Raw genomic sequence first — 19175 nt, 5'->3', positions numbered from 1 at the left:
CATTTGACCTCACCTTCAACCCATCCACTGCGACTCATAGAGCAGGCAACATTCTGGACCTGGTCTTTACACGAGACACTGGAACATCGGACATCACAGTCACCCCCACTCCACCTGTCAGACCATCACCTTCTATCCTTTTCTTTCCCCCTCCCTGCCATCTCCACTCACACTTCCCCTGTACATTCTTCTTACTTTCACCCAAGTTTGCGCTCCATCAATCCCTCAACCCTTGCTGCCACTATTTTGTCCTCCCTTCCTCATCAGAATTGTCTGTCTTTTCTCTCGCTGGACACAATTACTGATACTTTCCTCTCTACGCTCTCTTCATCCATCAATCTTCTGTGTCCTCCCCTCCCCCAGACTTAAGAGATCTGTTCCATCCACCCCCTGGCTAACTGAAGTGCTTCGCAGCCACAGGAGAGATCTAAGAACTGCAGAGAGGAGGTGGAAGAGAAGTCGCCTAGATTCAGACCTCCGCTCGTATCAATCTCTCCTTTTAAAGTTCTCACTGGAAGTCACATCAGCAAAGTCGGCCTACTACAGAAAGAAATTTGAATCATCTTCATCCAACCCATGCAAGCTATTCAGTATTTTTTTCTTCACTCCTTAACCCTCCCTCACCCCCTCCTCCATCCTCTCTCACACCTGAGGATTTTGTCATCGTCTTTGAAGAGAAGATTGCAGCAGTCCGTCAGTCCTTCTCCCCAGCTCCCAACCTTCCTACTAGTATCTCCAACCCAACACTCAACTCCTTGGCTTCTTTCTCCCCTCTCTCCTCAGACAAGATACATCAACTTCTGACTTCTAGCAATCCTACTACATGCCCACTGGATCCAATTCCTTCCACTCTTTTCCAGAATATGTCAAAAAGATCTCCTTCCGTTCATCTCGGCAATCATCAACAACTCCTTAGTTTTGGGTCATGTGCCTACCGTGTTCAAGATGGCAAGGGTGGTACCAATCTTGAAAAAAGCAACACTTGACACCTCTGACATGAACTACAGACCAGTATCACTTCTTTCTTTTCTATCAAAAACTCTGGAGCGAGCAGTCTATGACCAATTATCTCTCTTCCTCACCCAGAACCAACTCCATGATCCTAATCAGTCTGGCTTCAAACCGGCACACTAAACAGAAACTGCCCTCAAAGCAGTGACGGACACGCTCCATGCTGCCAAGGTTAACAAGCTATCATCAGTTTTAATTCTTCTAGATCTTTCTGCAGCCTTTGACACTGTCAGCCACAACATCCTCCTCTCTGTTCTTTCTAGCCTAGGTGTGACTGGCTCTGCTTGTAAATGGTTCCAGTCATATCTTGAAGACCTTTCCTATCAGGTAACATGGAGAGGATCTACATCCAATCCATGTAAACTTTCCACTGGTGTCCCCCAAGGCTCGGTCCTAGGCCCTCTTCTCTTCTCTTTATATACTCGTTCCCTTGGTGACATTATTTTGTCTCATGGTTTCTATTATCATTGTTATGCTGATGACACCCAGCTAATTCTTTCCTTCCCTCATTCTGACACCCAGGTCTCTATGCATAGCTCGGCATGCTTGGCAGATATTGCTTCATAGATGACTGCTCACCACTTGAAGCTCAACCCTAGCAAAACTGAGCTTTTGTACATTCCAGGAACCCCAAACCCACACAACGACCTCACAGTTTCCTTTGAGAACACCTTGTTAACACCATCAGAAACTGCTCGAAGCCTGGGTGTAACGTTGGACAATGAGTTGTCCTTCTCAACACGTTTCAAAGCTGACCAAATCCTGCAGATTTCTCCTCTGCAACATACGGAGAATACGACCCTTCATTTCACAGGAAGCTACTCAAGTGCTTGTGCAGTCTCTAGTAATCTCTAAGCTGGACTACTGTAATTCCCTACTTGCAGGTCTTCCTCTACGGGTCATCAGACCTCTACAACTAATTCAGAATGCTGCAGCACGACTGGTCTTCAATCTCCCCAAGTTCTCACATGTGACTCCTCTACTACGCTCTCTTCACTGGCTTCCAGTAGCGGCACTTTGATGCTTGCTTACAAAGCCAAAAATGGACTGGCCCCTCCCTACATGATGTCCATGGTAAAAAGCCGATCTGTACAGCGAACACTTAGAACCTCAAGCTTGGCTTGATTTGAAACTCCATGCTTAAAGTCTCATGGAAGGCAAAGCTCCAGACTATTCTCCGTCCTGGCTCCAAGATGGTGGAACGATCTTCCATTAGCTGCTAGGACTGCAGAGTCTATTGCTATCTTCAAGCGTAGACTGAAGACCCACCTGTTTGTTGAGTTCTTACCAGAGCACTAACTCAGCAGATACCACTTGCCTTTGTTCTTAAATTGTATGTCTGTCTATGGTTATGTGTGCTTCTTGGCAAATGTCTAACTTGCAAAACACTAGGTAATGATACTGACTCCTGTAGTTTAGTAGTAGTCTGACTCAATGGTGTCTTGAATTCTGGCCTATCCGTACTATTACCTAGGATGTATTCTGTGATCAGAAGCAAAGCACTTTGTAAGTCGTTCTGGAGCGTCTGCTAAATGCCGTAAATGTGTAATGTAGCTTCCTGATTGGTTAGGTGTGATCCAGTGTGCACAATATAAGCGAGTTCCAGACGAGCAGCCCAACGACACTGACGTAGAGGAAACGTTGGAGAGAGTGAAGATCAATGACCCAGACCTGGTGGAGGTCAACCTCAACAACATTAAGGTGCTGCTCAAACACACAGAGACACTCCGCACAGTCCGGCCTTTAGCACACACGCTTCTCCAGAGCAGCTAGCACAGCCAGGTCGCGGTCCAAAGAGACTGAGACAGAGGCACATTCAAGAGGTTACACTCTGTGTCAGGGTGCTCCTCACACACACACACACACACACATACACACACACACACACACACACGCACACATACACACAAACACACACTGTGGAGGTCAGTCTCTGTAATGTGGTTATAGTGTGTGTTGGTGGTATATACTGTATGAGGTATGTGTGGGTGGTGTGTATATGGGGTGGAGGTGTGGGTGGTATGTGTGGGTGGTGTGTATATGTGGAGGAGGTGTGTGTGTTTGGGCTGTAAGCCACTTGTGTTGTGGTGTTGTAGAACATCCCCATCACCACTCTAAAGACCTACGCACAAGCCCTGAAGGACAACACGGTTGTGGAGAAGCTCAGCATTGTGGGAACTCGTAGTAACGATCCTGTTGCCTTTGTGAGTCTCACACACACACACACACACACACACACATGCCATACACACACACACACATGCCATACACACGTACACATTATACACACATTGATTAGTCCTGTGAGTCTCTATATGTTAAGCTTGGTGCAGTATTTTGGTGTTTTTCTGTGTGTACATCCATGCACGACAACATAAACACTGCACATGCAAAAACACTTAAATATAAGTGCAAATATAAGCTCTTCCTTAACGTGTGTGCGTGCGTGCATGCGTGTGTGTGTGTGTGTGTGTGCGTGCGTGCGTGCGTGCGTGCGCGTGCATGTGCGTGTGTGCAGGCATTAGCCGATATGCTGCGGGTCAATTCCACTCTGAGGAGTCTCAATGTGGAGTCAAACTTCATCACAGGAGCTGGAGTCATTGCACTGGTGGAGGCACTTCAGCACAACACCACCCTGCAGGAGCTCAAGATTGATAACCAGGTACACCTCCACCCACCACCAACACACACACACACCTCCACCCACCACCAACACACACACACCTCCACCCACCGCCAACACACACACACCTCCACCCACCACCAACACACACACACCTCCACCCACCACCAACACACACACACCTCCACCCACCACCAACACACACACACCTCCACCCACCGCCAACACACACACACCTCCACCCACCGCCAACACACACACACCTCCACCCACCGCCAACACACACACACCTCCACCCACCACCACCAACACACACACACACACCTCCACCAACACACACACACCTCCACCCACCACCAACACACACACACACACCTCCACCCACCAGCAACATACACACACACCTCCACCCACCAGCAACACACACACACACCTCCACCCACCAGCAACACACACACACCTCCACTCACCGCCAACACACACACACCTCCACCCACCACCACCAACACACACACACACCTCCACCCACCACCAACACACACACACACACCTCCACCCACCACCAACACACACACACACACCTCCACCCACCGCCAACACACACACACCTCCACTCACCGCCAACACACACACACCTCCACCCACCACCACCAACACACACACACACCTCCACCCACCACCAACACACACACACACACCTCCACCCACCACCACCAACACACACACACACCTCCACCCACCACCAACACACACACACACACCTCCACCCACCAGCAACATACACACACACCTCCACCCACCAGCAACACACACACACACCTCCACCCACCAGCAACACACACACACCTCCACCCACCACCAACACACACACACCTCCACCCACCACCAACACACACACACCTCCGCCCACCAGCAACACACACACACCTCCGCCCACCAGCAACACACACACACCTTCGCCCACCACCGACACACACACACACCTCCGCCCACCACCGACACACACACCTCCGCCCACCACCGACACACACACCTCCGCACACCACCACCGACACACACACACACACACACACCTCCGCACACCACCACCGACACACACACACACACACACACCTCCACACACCACCAACGCATACACACACACACACACACCTCCGCCCACCACCAACGCACACACACACACCTCCACCCACCACCGACACACACACCTCCGCCCACCACCGACACACACACACACACACCTCCACACACCACCAACGCTTACACACACATCCACTAGAGGTGTCTCAAAAAATCGATTCATATATCAAAAATCGATTCTCATTTACTACGATTCAGAATCTGTTTTAAATGTCCCAAAATTGATTCTAAGTCGCATTACGTAATTACAAAATTACGCGAGACTTTACGCAGCAAGTTCTGGGACAATGTTTCAAAACAGATGGAGGAAATGGAGATAGATACTCAAATAAGTAAAGAGAAAGCATAACAGAGAGGTGGCGAGACACCTTCAAACGAGAAGCAATCACAGAGAAAGCAGACACTGGCTGAGAACGTACGCCAGTATAGTCTGGGACTGACTCTGGTGCCCCTAGCCACGGCTGGGGGAACTGCATCCGAGCCAGCCCTGACAGCTTGTAAAATGAAGCTCAAGAATTTTGGTAACAACAAAAAGCATTTTATTTTACCAAAGCACATTATTTTTTTTAATTAAATGTGAAAGACACTTTATTTTCTGTATTTGTCATTCTGTCTTGCAAAGCAGACTGTAGTAGATCATGCAGATTTTATAGACTTAAGCAGAAATTTATATAAATCGAATCGTTTTTTGAATCGAAAATCGATTTTGAATTGAATTGTGGCCCCCAAAATCGGAATCAAATCGTGATATAGTAAACGATTCCCACCCCTAACATCCACCCACCGCATGTGTGCGTGTGTGTGTGTGTGTGATAGAGCCAACCCCTAGGGAATAAGGTAGAAATGGAGATTGCCAGCATGTTGGAGAAGAACAGCACTTTGCTGAAGTTTGGATATCACTTCACCCAGCAGGGACCACGACTACGCTCCTCCAACGCCATGATGTACAACAATGACCTGGGTAACACACACACACACACACACATATATACACACACACACACATACATATATATATACACACACACATACATATATACACACACACACACTCACATACATATATATATACACACACATATATACACACACATATATACACACCCACATACATATATACACACACATACATATACACACACACACACACACACATATATATATATACACACACACACACATATATATATACACACACACACACATATACACATATACACACACACACATATACACACACACACATATACACACACACACATATACACACACACACACATATACACACACACACATATATATATACACACACACACACACACATATATACACATATACACACGCACACATATATACACATATACACACGCACACATGCATACACACACACACGCATGCTTGCGCACACACCTATATACACACACACACATGCACATACACACACGCACACACACCATGAGGAGTTTTGTCCCTTTTTTGTGTGTTTGTGTTGAGTAGTTATGTGATGAGTCTTGGAGGTGATGAGTATTAATCACAGTGAGCATGTGGTGTGTTTACTGCAGTGTGTGTGTGATGATGCGTTGCTGTGTGTGTGTGTTTGTAACTGATTGCAGTGCGTGTGGTTCGGTCAGACTCTGACGGTGTCGTTACCTTCGCCCTGTCCGTGCCCGAGCTGGAGAGAGCCTTCTGTAGAAAGTTCAAGTTCTCTTCCAAACCCAAGTAAAAGGACGGCCCCTTTTAAATCTGATGCTCCGCCTCTCCTTCGCTCTGACTTCCTCCTTCCTGTCTTCACTGCTTCACTTCCATTTCCTTCTCTTAGCAGAGCCACAACTACACCTGCTCACCTTGGCTCCTGGTGTAGGTCCTAAAACCTTAGTGTTAGCAAGCGTTAGCAATCTAAGCGGTAGCAAGCTAAGCGTTAGCAATCTAAGCGTTAGCAAGGTAAGCGTTAGCACTAGTGTTAGTTCTGTTGGCAACATTCTGGTCTCAATCTTTTGGTCCTGGAATTCCTCAAACCATTTCCAGATCACAAAAAAAAATCCCCAAAATGCAGATTAATCTAGTGGCCATCAGTTGCAATGAGCTTTGGGAGTGGAATCACGGTGTTATTTGAACAAATGTGTCTGCACAACCTTCATTTGCAGCTTACGAGTTTACATTGATTAGTTACACGTTGTTGTTACGTGTAGTTGAATATCAGACAAATGTGTTGCACTTACAGCAATTCTAACTACTGAACACTAACTGTACTGAGTACTGAGCACTAACTGTACTGAGTACTGAGCACTAACTGTACTGAGTACTGAGCACTAACTGTACTGAGTACTGAGCACTAACTGTACTGAGTAGTTGTGGACTGACACCTGTCCTCAGGTCAGTGTACTTTCTAGACAGGTCGAGCTAGAACGAGATGGTGAACATGCTAATCTGCATGCAGTTATGCTAATGTGGGCGTGGGCGTGGCCAGGCTTCGTCTGCCCTGCGCCCAGGCTTGGTTAACTGTGTCTTCTGGAGCATGGCTTTCCTGCACACGGTGTTCGTTGTGTGTGTGTGTGTGAGAGACTCCTTTTTCCAACATTCTGTCCTCCAGGCTTCCTGAGGACATCTGTGTCTTCAGGCTGAGACTCTTTGTCTGTTGCCATAGCACTGGTCTCTCATCCTCCGCCTGTGTGTCTCCTCCTTGGTGCTGTTTGCTTCCCGCGGTGCAGAACGTTGTCTTTCTGAGGACTGTTATAATGTTGTTTTTATATTCACACACTGGTTAAAACCCTGTTTCTCTCTTCCCCACCCCCGTCCTGGTGTCTAACTGCAGTCAGAAAGAGAAGGCTTGAAGAAGGCCCCTTCTTCCCAAAATGTCGGACAGACGTGTAGCAGGGAGTGCGGCAGTGATGGCGCCCTCTTCTGGTCTAGAGGTGTACAGCAGCCCATGTCTTCTCTTCTTCCTGATGTCTCTGGTGTCCATAATGTCTCACTGCACTTTCTACACACACACACACACACACACACACGTTTGGAACACTGTGGTACTAGACGAAATGCTCAAGTCTTCCAGGATCTGTGAGACTCTGAGGATCATAACACAGAGTGTTTCCCATTATAGCTGGTACCCTTGAACATGTACAGATCCTAAACTATATAATGTATTAATTTAACATATAACACAAAATCGCTGAGATATAAAATACAGTAAATATGCAGGTCTCATGGAATTCTCATGAGTAAGATGCTGAGATCATCTTGAGACTAGTCACTGAACATTTCTCACCTTCACTCTCCTGTCAGCCATTACAGTAAATAATGACATGCTGATCAAGAGGGTTCAGACGTGCTGATTTCTCCACCAACCCTTATGGTGCTCCACACCAGTACCACCAGTACCACCAGTGGTCTTTGGTGGTGAAACCAAAGAAAAAATTTTCTGCTTCGGCAGAACAATAAAGTTTTATTCTATTCTATTCTATTCTATTCTATTCTAACACCAGTACCAGCAGGGTTTCCTCAGGGCTGTGCTACGCCCGCTCTGTCTGGATCACAGTTACACACACACACACACACAGATATACTTGTGATTTTATTTTGAGAGTGGATGTGTTCAGTTCCTGGTTTTCCGTGTGTGGTCTGTTAACGTGTTCTCTGTACACCGTTAGTAAGTGTGGAAACACCTCAGTGGTGTTTACATAAAGATGTGGCACAGTGTTGTACATCAGTGTTTCTCCTGTCCTCTTATTTAAGTTCCATAGTAGTGTTGTCCTACATGTAGGGAGGTGTTCTTTTAGTCTCCGCCCTCCTTGTCTCTCCATCGCCTCTATCTCTCTCCCCCCTGTTTCTCTCTCCCTCTCCCCCTCCAGCTTCCCTCTCTCTCTCCCCCTCCATCCTCTGTTTCTCTCTCTCCCTCCTCCCCTCCATCCTCTTTCTCTTTTTCCTCCCTCTCCCCCCTCCAGCTTCCCTCTCCCCCCTCTAGCTTCCCTCTCCCCCTCTCTCTCTCCCTCTCTCTTCTCTCTCTCCCTCCCTCTCTCTTCTCTCTCTCTCCCTCTCTCTCCCTCCCTCTCTCCCTCCCTCTCTCTCTCCCTCTCTCTCTCCCTCTCTCTCTCTCCCACTCCCTCTCTCTCTTCTCTCTCTCTCCCTCTCTCTCTCTCCCTCTCTCTCTTCTCTCTCCCTCTCTCCCTCTCTCTCTACCTCTCCCTCTCTTCTCTCTCTCTCTCTTTCCCTCTCTCCCTCTCTCTCTCTCTCTCTCCCTCTCTCTCTCTCTCTCTCTCTCTCAGGTGTACAGTCATAACCTGACAGTAGAATTGATTAAACGTAGCCGTGAGCGTTGGTGCGGTGCAGATGCTCTGAGGGGTTCTGGGTACTGGGTCGGGCCTCAGGACGCAGGGGCACACGGAGAGAGTCCACACAGTCCTGTGTGGTGCGCTGGGGGACGAGGTGTAACTCAGGATATACTCCACTATACTCATTTGTCATCCAGACTTGGGTATACTCCACCTTACTCTGCTACACCCCCAGAACGCTACACTTTGCTGTAGTCCTCTGTAGTAAGTGGCTGTCTAAGCCGTTCTCTACCCTGCTGTGTTATAATTGCTACAGACCACTAGACTGTATCATTTTAATTAAAGATTTTTCAAGTCCGGATCCACACTCCAGTCCAGGATTTTGTAATGAGGGCTGGTTAACTGGGGTGGATGTAATTGGCTGATTCAGCACCTGGTGCTAAGGGAGGCTGTAAGTCCAGGAACAGGGAGGGCGGGGATTGAGATCCCTGTGTGCTGTGATATCAGTTAACCAACAGCCATAAGGAAACCCAGGACTGGATCTGGAGTGGAAGACCTCTGATGTGCAGTGTGCCGTGTTGTCCACTGGGTGGCGCCTCGCTCCACAGACTGCACTGGGAAACACACTTGTGCAAGGTTGCTGTTAATCTCCCAGTGTAAGGTCATGTCAGGTCACCTTACTGCTGTATTTTTGACTTAATAAAGATTGGAGTTGTGTGCAATTGTCATCTTGTGTTGATGGTCTTTGCATCTGTTTATGTAATTGGGGGGGGGGGGGGGGGGGGGGGTGGCAACAGTGACCCCTTGTGGCCACTGCATTATTTCAAGGTGCTTTAGAGAGCAGAACAGAACACACATATGGCAGTAGTTCAGAACGTATTCAGTAGGACACCTTTTGTGAAACAGATTTTTAGGGCTGTGTTTAATGGTATTAACCGACACAAATACATTAGTGTTTTTAAACCAGTCATTAAAAGCACAAGTGAAAGACACACACATAGAGCTGGGGGCACGGTGACCGTACATGACTGATGGGCGTATGGGTTGTATTGCATTAATGTCATCACTGCTGATTCCCTCTGTCTCACCACTGCCCTCTCCTCACATTTTAATCCCCACTGCTCACAAGCAGAAATTTTTATTGCTGAAAATGTTCCTAAACACAGTGCAGAAAAGTCTTGCGGAGTTCCAGACCAGAGGACGTAGAGTGCAGTTCCATCTCCGCCCTGAAACCCTCCGCCTCACCTGGCACAACTCCACGATTTAACAAACGTTCAGCCTCCGTCTGGACACCACCAGCCTAGAATGTTGACTTGTTTTCTAAACTTGAGAAAATGGCTCTCGTTTCTACACTGTGGAGGGGTCATGTGACCCAAATGTGTTTCACTGAGTTTAATTTGAAGCCCAAACGAATTCTGTGTTCAGAAATGCACATAAAGAGAATATGAAACTCGTTCTGTATGTCTGACCTCCTCCCCCCCATAACAGGGTGATGGTTTTAGCATACACAGCATACACAGTGGAAACGTGCGTGAAGTCTCTGCTCACAGCAGCGGTGCCAGAATGAGGCAGAAAGCAGTGATGTTAGATAAATAACATTCAGACAGATACAGAAAGTCCTACAGACAGACGATTCCAGACAGGCTAGTAAACCACATTTCATGCATACACTGTAGCTTACCGACGAGACGACGTACGAACGTGAAGGTTCGGGATTTCCCTTTGAAGATCAGATATGGCTTATATTCTGGAGCCTCTACACTCCTCTCTCATCTACAATCAGCTGCTAAGTGTATTTACAAATCAAAACGCTGAATTAAGGATGGTGTTGTCATGTGAGGTTCTGCAGTTTTGCGCCCTCTTCTGGTCGAAAGTGGAAGCACACATTGAAATTGTAATGACACCTAAATCTGCGCGAGGCAGCAAGTTACTTCTTCAGCATGTCCTGCAGCGGTCCAGGGAGGAACTTCATCACCGTATCCATGATGCTCTCCTCTTCCTCGTCTTCATCTCCACAGCCAGATGGCACCGCCTTCTTGGGGCGTGTCAGACTCCCTTCACTCGCCGCGTCCATGGCAGCCTGTGCCTCCGCCTCTGCCACCTCCTTCTTCTTCAGGCCGTACTGACAGGCAGGAAACACGGCACACGTGGGAACACGGCACACGTGGGAACACGGCACACGCGGGAACACGACACATGTGGGGACACGCGGGAACACAGCACACGTGGGAACACGGCACACATGGGGGCACAGCACACGTGGGAACATGCCACACATGCGGGAACACAGCACACGTGGGAACGTGCCACACACACGGGAACACAGCACACGTGGGAACATGCCACACATGGGAACAAGGCACACACGTGGGAACATGGCACACATGGGAAACATGCCGAAGACAAACACACAACACACACAGGAAACATGCCAACATAAACACAACACACACAGGAAACATGCCAACATAAACACAACACACAGAGGAAACACGTCAAACACGAAAACACAACATATAGAAAACACAGAAAACATGGTAAACACAAACACCATGCCGGAAGTCCCTGAATTGCTTCCTGGTTCATTCACAGCTGAACTACACTGCTAACACTGCTAACACAACTGATCTGACTTTGGCACTGAATTTCTGGAGTGTAGCACCTTCTCTCTGCTGGAGCTCTGAGGTCCGTGTCATTGTTTACAGTATGACCGATTTTACCTTATGCTCACGTCACATTGAGCATTCGTGTCTGTTTTTAAAGTTTCGACTTGTGTGCTTGTAAGCAGAAGCATCCAGAAGGTTGAAAACCTTGTGATGGTCTCTTAGGTGTTAGACTAGTGGTGTCCGTCCTTTGAGCTCTCAGTCAGCCTGAACACGGGCTGCTTCCTCACCAACGGAGCTGCTGCACTCCCACCTGCTGCCTGTAGCACTCACCTTGTCCCTGATGCCCTGCCTCATGACCTCCCGTTCGGCCTCCATCTTGGCGTATTTCTCCTTCCTCTCCTCCTCCTGCTGCCGCAGTGCTTCCTGTCTCTCCTCCTCCTTCTCCTTCTCCGCCTCGGGGTCCTTGTCCTCCTCTCCACCCAGCATCTTACCTACGTCGGGGGGCCCCCCTTCACACCACACCCACAACTGCTCTGTTACCACAGATGGAGGCACCCAGGAGCGTGCACGTTTATTGAAATACTGTCATAAACGTGCACGTGTAGTGAAATACTGTCATGAACATGCACGTTTATTGAAATACTGTCATAAACGTGCACGTGTAGTGAAATACTGTCATGAACATGCACGTTTATTGAAATACTGTCATAAACGTGCACGTGTAGTGAAATACTGTCATGAACATGCACGTTTATTGAAATACTGTCATAAATGTGCACGTGTAGTGAAATACTGTCATGAACGTGCACGTGTAGTGAAATACTGTCATGAACGTGCGCGTGTAGTGAAATACTGTCATGAACATGCACGTTTATTGAAATACTGTCATAAACGTTCACGTGTAGTGAAATACTGTCATGAACATGCACATTTATTGAAATACTGTCATAAACGTGCACGTGTAGTGAAATACTGTCATGAACGTGCGCGTTTAGTGAAATACTGTCATGAATGTGCACATGTAGAGAAATACTGTCATGAACGTGCACGTGTAGTGAAACACTGTCATGAACGTGCACGTGTAGTGAAATACTGTCATGAACGTGCGCGTGTGGTGAAATATTGTTAACATTTTGCTGTGAGATGAAGTTCACTTGTGTATCTTCCACTGCCATCAGTCTCTCTGTAATGGGAAACATGCTCAGGTCTCTCTCACTCGCTCTCACTCTCTTATTCTCTCTCTCACTCTCTCTCTCACTCTCTCACTCCTTCTCACTCTCTCTCTCTCAATTAAGTTTTATTCAACAATGCTTTATTGGCATGAATGTAATAAAAATAAACTGTTGTCAAAGCAGTTAACAGAAAGCACGTTGTTATAAAGATAACAAAGATAAGAGAGAGACAGTATTATAGACTTTATAGAGTATTATAGAGTTATAGGTTGGAATATAGCACTAGAAAGTTTGTTGTTTACAGATTACTAATCAATAAAGAAAAGAAAAAGTAAAAATAGCCTAAATGATTTCTAAATATTTAATAATCAATAATCATGTTTGTTCTCACTGGTTGTTTAATAATCATGTTTGTTTGTTCTCACTGGTTGTTTAATAATCATGTTTGATTGTTCTCACTGGTTGTTTAATAATCATGTTTGATTGTTCTCACTGGTTGTTTAATAATCATATTTGTTTGTTCTCACTGGTTGTTTAATAATCATGTTTGATTGTTCTCACTGGTTGTTTAATAATCATATTAACAGAAAGCACGTTGTTATAAAGATAACAAAGATAAGAGAGAGACAGTATTATAGACTTTATAGAGTATTATAGAGTTATAGGTTGGAATATAGCACTAGAAAGTTTGTTGTTTACAGATTACTAATCAATAAAGAAAAGAAAAAGTAAAAATAGCCTAAATGATTTCTAAATATTTAATAATCAATAATCATGTTTGTTCTCACTGGTTGTTTAATAATCATGTTTGTTTGTTCTCACTGGTTGTTTAATAATCATGTTTGATTGTTCTCACTGGTTGTTTAATAATCATGTTTGATTGTTCTCACTGGTTGTTTAATAATCATATTTGTTTGTTCTCACTGGTTTTTTAATAATCATGTTTGATTGTCCTCACTGGTTGTTTAATAATCATGTTTGATTGTTCTCACTGGCTGTTTAATAATCATGTTTGTTCTCACTGGTTGTTTAATAATCATGTTTGATTGTTCTCACTGTTTGTTTAATAATCATGTTTGATTGTTCTCACTGGTTGTTTAATAATCATGTTTGATTGTTCTCACTGGTTGTTTAATAATCATGTTTGTTTGTTCTCACTGGTTGTTTAATAATCATGTTTGTCCTCACTGGTTGTTTAATAATCATGTTTGTTTGTCCTCACTGGTTGTTTAATAATAATGTTTGATTGTTCTCACTGGTTGTTTAATAATCATGTTTGATTGTTCTCACTGGTTGTTTAATAATCATGTTTGTCCTCACTGGTTGTTTAATAATCATGTTTGATTGTTCTCACTGGTTGTTTAATAATCATGTTTGATTGTCCTCACTGTTTGTTTAATAATCATGGTTGATTGTTCTCACTGGTTGTTTAATAATCATGTTTGATTGTCCTCACTGGTTGTTTAATAATCATGTTTGTTTGTTCTCACTGGTTGTTTAATAATCATGTTTGTCCTCACTGGTTGTTTAATAATCGTGTTTGTCCTCACTGGTTGTTTAATAATCATGTTTGATTGTTCTCACTGGTTGTTTAATAATCATATTTGATTGTTCTCACTGGTTGTTTAATAATCATGTTTGTCCTCACTGGTTGTTTAATAATCATGTTTGTCCTCACTGGTTGTTTAATAATCATGTTTGATTGTCCTCACTGGTTGTTTAATAATCATGTTTGATTGTTCTCATTGGTTGTTTAATAATCATGTTTGTTTGTTCTCACTGGTTGTTTAATAATCATGTTTGATTGTCCTCACTGGTTGTTTAATAATCATGTTTGATTGTTCTCACTGGTTGTTTAATAATCATGTTTGATTGTTCTCACTGGTTGTTTAATAAGCATGTTTGTTTGTTCTCACTGGTTGTTTAATAATCATGTTTGATTGTTCTCACTGGTTGTTTAATAATCATGTTTGTTTGTTCTCACTGGTTGTTTAATAATCATGTTTGATTGTCCTCACTGGTTGTTTAATAATCATGTTTGATTGTCCTCACTGGTTGTTTAATAATCATGTTTGATTGTTCTCACTGGTTGTTTAATAATCATGTTTGATTGTCCTCACTGGTTGTTTAATAATCATGTTTGTTTGTTCTCACTGGTTGTTTAATAATCATGTTTGTCCTCACTGGTTGTTTAATAATCATGTTTGTCCTCACTGGTTGTTTAATAATCATGTTTGTTTGTTCTCACTGGTGCTAATAATAATAATAATAATAATAATAGTAATAATAATACTAATAATAATAATTATTATTATTATTATTATGACACATATGGTGGTGTGTGTGTGATCAGTTCACTCTTCTCTCTTAATATGTATGGAAGTGTCTCAGTGTCACTGCAGTGCTGGAACTCAGGGGAGATGCTCATTACTTTATTATAGAATTCCCTTCTAATGGCATCACTCTCACACTCTCTCACACACTCTCACTCTCGCACGCTCTCACACACTTTCTCTCTCTCACACACTCTCACTCTCACACACACTCTCACTGTCACACTCTCTCACTCTCGCACGCTCTCACACACTTTCTCTCTCTCACACACTCTCACTCTCACACCCTCTCACACACATTCTCTCACACACACTCTCTCACTCTCACACACTTTCTCTCACACACACACTCTCTCTCACTCTCACACACACTTTCTCTCTCACACACACACTCTCACACTCTTACTCTCACACTCTCACTCTCACAAACTCTCACACACACTTTCTCTCTCACACACACACGCTCACTTTCTCTCACTCTCACACACACTCTCTCACTCGGCACCAGATTAGTGCAGTGTGACATTAATTATTATTAATTATTAATTCATGCATCTTCAAGCGTACATTTTTGTCAGTCAGCCATGAGTGTAGCACATTGTCATGCAGACCGTTTTGAGAATATTGTGTTTTTTTTACGGTGATGTTATGTTTCCTAGCAGGACGAGTTGTTATCAGGTCAAACAGATTTTTACACTCTGTATATAGTGTGAATTATTGCTGTTACATCTCCACTCTTTCACTGTGGAGAGGTTTCATCTGTACGTTCCTCTCCAGAAGGCCTGAGGTCTGCAGTGACCTCTGACTCCTGCAACGCCTCATCAGATTTATAGGCTGGCTGGTTTGCTCCGCTCAGGGGCGGGAGTGTAGAAGTTCTTCTCTGGATTTGATAGGCCCGAATAAAAGATTGGCTTTTATTTTTAAATACATTCTTTTTCCATAAAGGGAAATATTCATTCCATGTCATATTAAGTGCCGTAACTAACCTCTGCAGGACGAGCATTATTAACTGCCGTTTTATTCATTCGTAAGACTCAGCAGAAAATACTCGTTTATAAAGCACGACGCGCGACGGTTGACGTTCAGGACGCATTTTAAGAAGAGAACCTATGAGCACGCGCCATGTATTCACTGCGATATTAATCACATTTCAATGAAAGGAGCTTCCCTTCAGCACGCTGACCGGGTTTATCTCCTGCTGTTCGGCCTCACGGTGGCGCTCCATCTCTAACCAGCCCAGTAACCCACAGATAATCGGTTCGGGAGAGTTAAGCCGCGTCTTTACTGAAGTGAGCGTCGCGTGAGAAATCTCAAGTGTGGTGTGTATTTCCTGTTTTACACTAGGGTTAGGGTTACCATCTTGGTTAGCTCTATTCATTCGTCCAAACGAGAGCACAGCAGCGTAATGACGGCGTGGCCAAGAAGTCACGGTGGACTTTTGTGATGTCCGGTGCGTTTTTGCGCAGTGCAGCGCCAAACGCACGAGGTCCGCACAAAGTGCACGCGTACAGGCCTTAAGCACGAGCTCACTTCACAAAGTCAGTCAGGCCCAACGGGGTGTGCCTCACCCACATACCTGAAGTCTTTCTCTCACTCTTCTGTGCTGCGTTTGCTCGCTTGGGTGCAAACCCGTGAGGCCTCGCCAAAAATAAGAGGGAATGGTAGAACTATCTTGAGAAAAGAGGTGAAGTAGGACTAAAGGCAGAACCTCCCGCGCTGATTCTGTTCTTCTGTTTCTGCGTACTCAGCGAAACGAGGCTGTATGTGACGGATCTGGAGAGACACGGAGTGTTTGTACTTTATTCTGTCCTTATGTGAGAGCTGGTTTAAACCCAGACGGCTGCATGCACGGTGTCTGTGTTGAAATAGGCGCCGTGCCGACCGGACCGCGCCGTTTAGTGTCGTTTTGTGTCGTTTACAACAGATGTTCTTCTGTGAATTAACGATAATGACACCACGACATGTGGTTTAATTAACCCCGTTACAGCAGGAGCTCATCATCTGTAACGGGGTGGGGGGTGTAAACCTGCTGACACCCCTCCGGTCAGGTGTGCCCGGGTTTGTCCGTCACTGCAGTATCACGGTTACTGGCGCCGGACCATCACCGCCGTCACCGACACGCGCTCTCGCTGGCGCGAGGATCCACAAACGCGCTGATGCAAATATTCACGCCGCAATATCACCGGGAGCACGTGTGCGCGCGCGCGCGTGCCCGCCACACGCACAACCGGACAAACAGATCGGTCGTGTGCTCGCGCGTTAGGAAAGTGAGCAGTGCGGACACACCAAACGCTTCTACATTCGTCAACGTTATTTTCGGCGTCTACACGTTCAGTGTTTTTATTTGATTGCACGTTCGTTATCAGAGCGCGTGCACGTTTGTCACGGGAGCAGATGCCGCGCGATGCTCGAGGCTGCTGACAGCGACGGTGTTTCCCAACATCGATGTGCGGCGCGCACGGGGCAGAAATGACTCCAGGCGCGTGCACTGCGGTTGTGTCCTCCACCGCACGTGACAGCTGCACCACGCTCCCGTTGAGCGGTTCATGAAACGTCTCCACCGGTGCCGCAGCACGCCGCGGTACCGAACTGCTGACACGAATCATTCACCGCAACTTTTTACCGCTCGGCCACACACACACACACACACACACACACACACACACACACACACACTCTCACACACACACACACACACACACACACACACACACACACACACACACACACACACACACACACACACTCACCTCCCAACGCTGCCTTCATTACGAAATTCATGGCGGTTCTCTAGCTGGTCTCTGCTGGACTCACAGGCGGGGTGTCAGGATCCTCGTGCAGGTGGAGCTGCAGGACACAGGGGAGACATGACCGCTCCGCTCGCTTCACCGCTTCACCGTAAGTTCGCGCGCGCGATGCCGTGGGCTTGTCGTCCCGTCCTGCGTGCGTCTCGGGACATGCCGTCACAGCAAAGGACGTTAAAAGGTCATAAGCAAATGTCATGAAGGTTGGTGGGACGATGTGCACTAGTCTGAACATACACCCCGTTAAAGAGGTTAACGCGTTCCCCACACTTTTCTAACAGTCATTACAACCTCGCTGCGGTTCGCGGTGCCTTTAGCGCTTTTTATTGAGCTCAGGAACTTTCCGAGCTCACAGATCTCTAGCGATGCTGCTCCACGGTGAAACTTCAACGCTTTTTTATTTCAGTCTCTGTGCGCATGCCGAGCTATCGGTCATTTCTGAGCTGACCCAGATATTTGACGGTCTGTTCACGATACTTGAGGTTTCATCTCCGGTACCTTGGCGCATTACCTCAGCTGAACCCCCGCCGCAGCGGCGCCTCTCTGCTCTAGCGCTTCCTCTTAAGTCCGCAGAACTGGTTTTAGTACCAGTACCAGTACCAATACCAGTACCGGGACAGCTCGCGCTCTGTGAAGCTAAAAACTACAGCGGATATGGAGAGATAATAAGCGGTACCTGCCTCGGCGCGCCGGTTCTCAGGAGAAGGCGCACGGTCCTCCCGAGATGGAGGTTGGTCGGTTGCTGCGGTTAAGGATGCTGCTGTCTCTCTTCCAGCATCCCCGTGTGTGCAGGAGCGCGAGCACTGCCCTTTCTTTCTGCTCGCGCCGCACTTTTCCCAGTGTCGGTTGAGGGAACTGCAGCGAGTGCACGGTAAACCCACCGGATCACATCCACCCGTCTCCTTCCACAACCGCCCGGCGTCCTCGCGGGGACTTAAGAGCCGCTCGCGTGTCAATCAGGGACGGACACGCGCTAATTACGATATTCATCCATCCATTCGTTGTAGCCCGTTCTCACGTGACCAGTGAGTTTAGCCTAACGGTAACCTTCACGTGAAATCTGGACACCGGAACGTTTAAAGAGTGCAGAACTCCACGCTCGCGTTTCTATTGCGCCAACTAACGTCTGGTGTGAATGACGCACGTAAGTAAGTAAGTAAGTAAAATACATTTATATAGCACTTTTCACAGGCACAAGCCACAAAGTGCTTTACAACG

General features: G+C 46.3%; 3 protein-coding genes across 4 annotated transcripts in view; 2 read left to right on the top strand and 1 right to left on the bottom strand.

Annotated features, from left to right (window-relative positions):
- tmod1 (tropomodulin 1) overlaps nt 1–9770 on the top strand; it is a 17356-nt gene extending 7586 nt beyond the window's left edge. Inside the window, exons 5-9 of the mRNA XM_076975841.1 lie at nt 2566–2712; nt 3108–3215; nt 3530–3673; nt 5591–5735; nt 7587–9770. Coding sequence (XP_076831956.1) covers nt 2566–2712; nt 3108–3215; nt 3530–3673; nt 5591–5735; nt 7587–7645 — 603 coding nt within the window. The 3' untranslated portion in view covers nt 7646–9770. The remainder of the gene's footprint in view (nt 1–2565; nt 2713–3107; nt 3216–3529; nt 3674–5590; nt 5736–7586) is intronic.
- Nucleotides 9771–9945: 175 nt separating this feature from the next.
- On the bottom strand, nt 9946–19061 carry cplx2a (complexin 2a). 2 transcript variants are annotated; one of them, XM_077013218.1, is made up of 4 exons: nt 18634–19061; nt 17904–18000; nt 11979–12157; nt 9946–11164 (listed from the first exon to the last, which is right to left on the bottom strand). In XM_077013218.1, the coding sequence occupies exons 2-4, from the start codon at nt 17932–17934 to the stop codon at nt 10970–10972; spliced, it is 405 nt and encodes a 134-aa protein (XP_076869333.1). In that variant the 5' UTR covers nt 17935–18000; nt 18634–19061; the 3' UTR covers nt 9946–10969. The 2 variants fall into 2 exon arrangements, with proteins under 2 accessions (XP_076869333.1, XP_076869342.1); XM_077013227.1 differs by having other exon boundaries at nt 18638–19061.
- Nucleotides 17902–19175, top strand: part of gne (glucosamine (UDP-N-acetyl)-2-epimerase/N-acetylmannosamine kinase) — a 31297-nt gene continuing 30023 nt past the window's right edge. The window contains exon 1 of the mRNA XM_077013206.1: nt 17902–18051. The gene's annotated coding sequence lies outside the window, so the exon portion shown is untranslated. The remainder of the gene's footprint in view (nt 18052–19175) is intronic.

Source organism: Brachyhypopomus gauderio, chromosome 1, assembly GCF_052324685.1.
Source record: "Brachyhypopomus gauderio isolate BG-103 chromosome 1, BGAUD_0.2, whole genome shotgun sequence".
In the NCBI taxonomy this organism is placed as follows: Eukaryota; Metazoa; Chordata; class Actinopteri; order Gymnotiformes; family Hypopomidae; genus Brachyhypopomus; species Brachyhypopomus gauderio.
Note: the sequence above shows the minus strand (reverse complement) of the source record. Positions and strands in the feature narration are given on the sequence as shown.

Excerpts from the sequence above, each read along its gene's own strand:
- cplx2a (XM_077013218.1), bottom strand. The coding sequence starts at position 17,934 with ATGAATTTCGTAATGAAGGCAGCGTTGGGAG. Across the intron at positions 12,158-17,903 it reads AATGAAGGCAGCGTTGGGAG|GGGGGCCCCCCGACGTAGGT; the intron begins GTGAGTGTGTGT and ends TGTGGTGTGAAG. Across the intron at positions 11,165-11,978 it reads GGCAGGGCATCAGGGACAAG|TACGGCCTGAAGAAGAAGGA; the intron begins GTGAGTGCTACA and ends CCTGCCTGTCAG.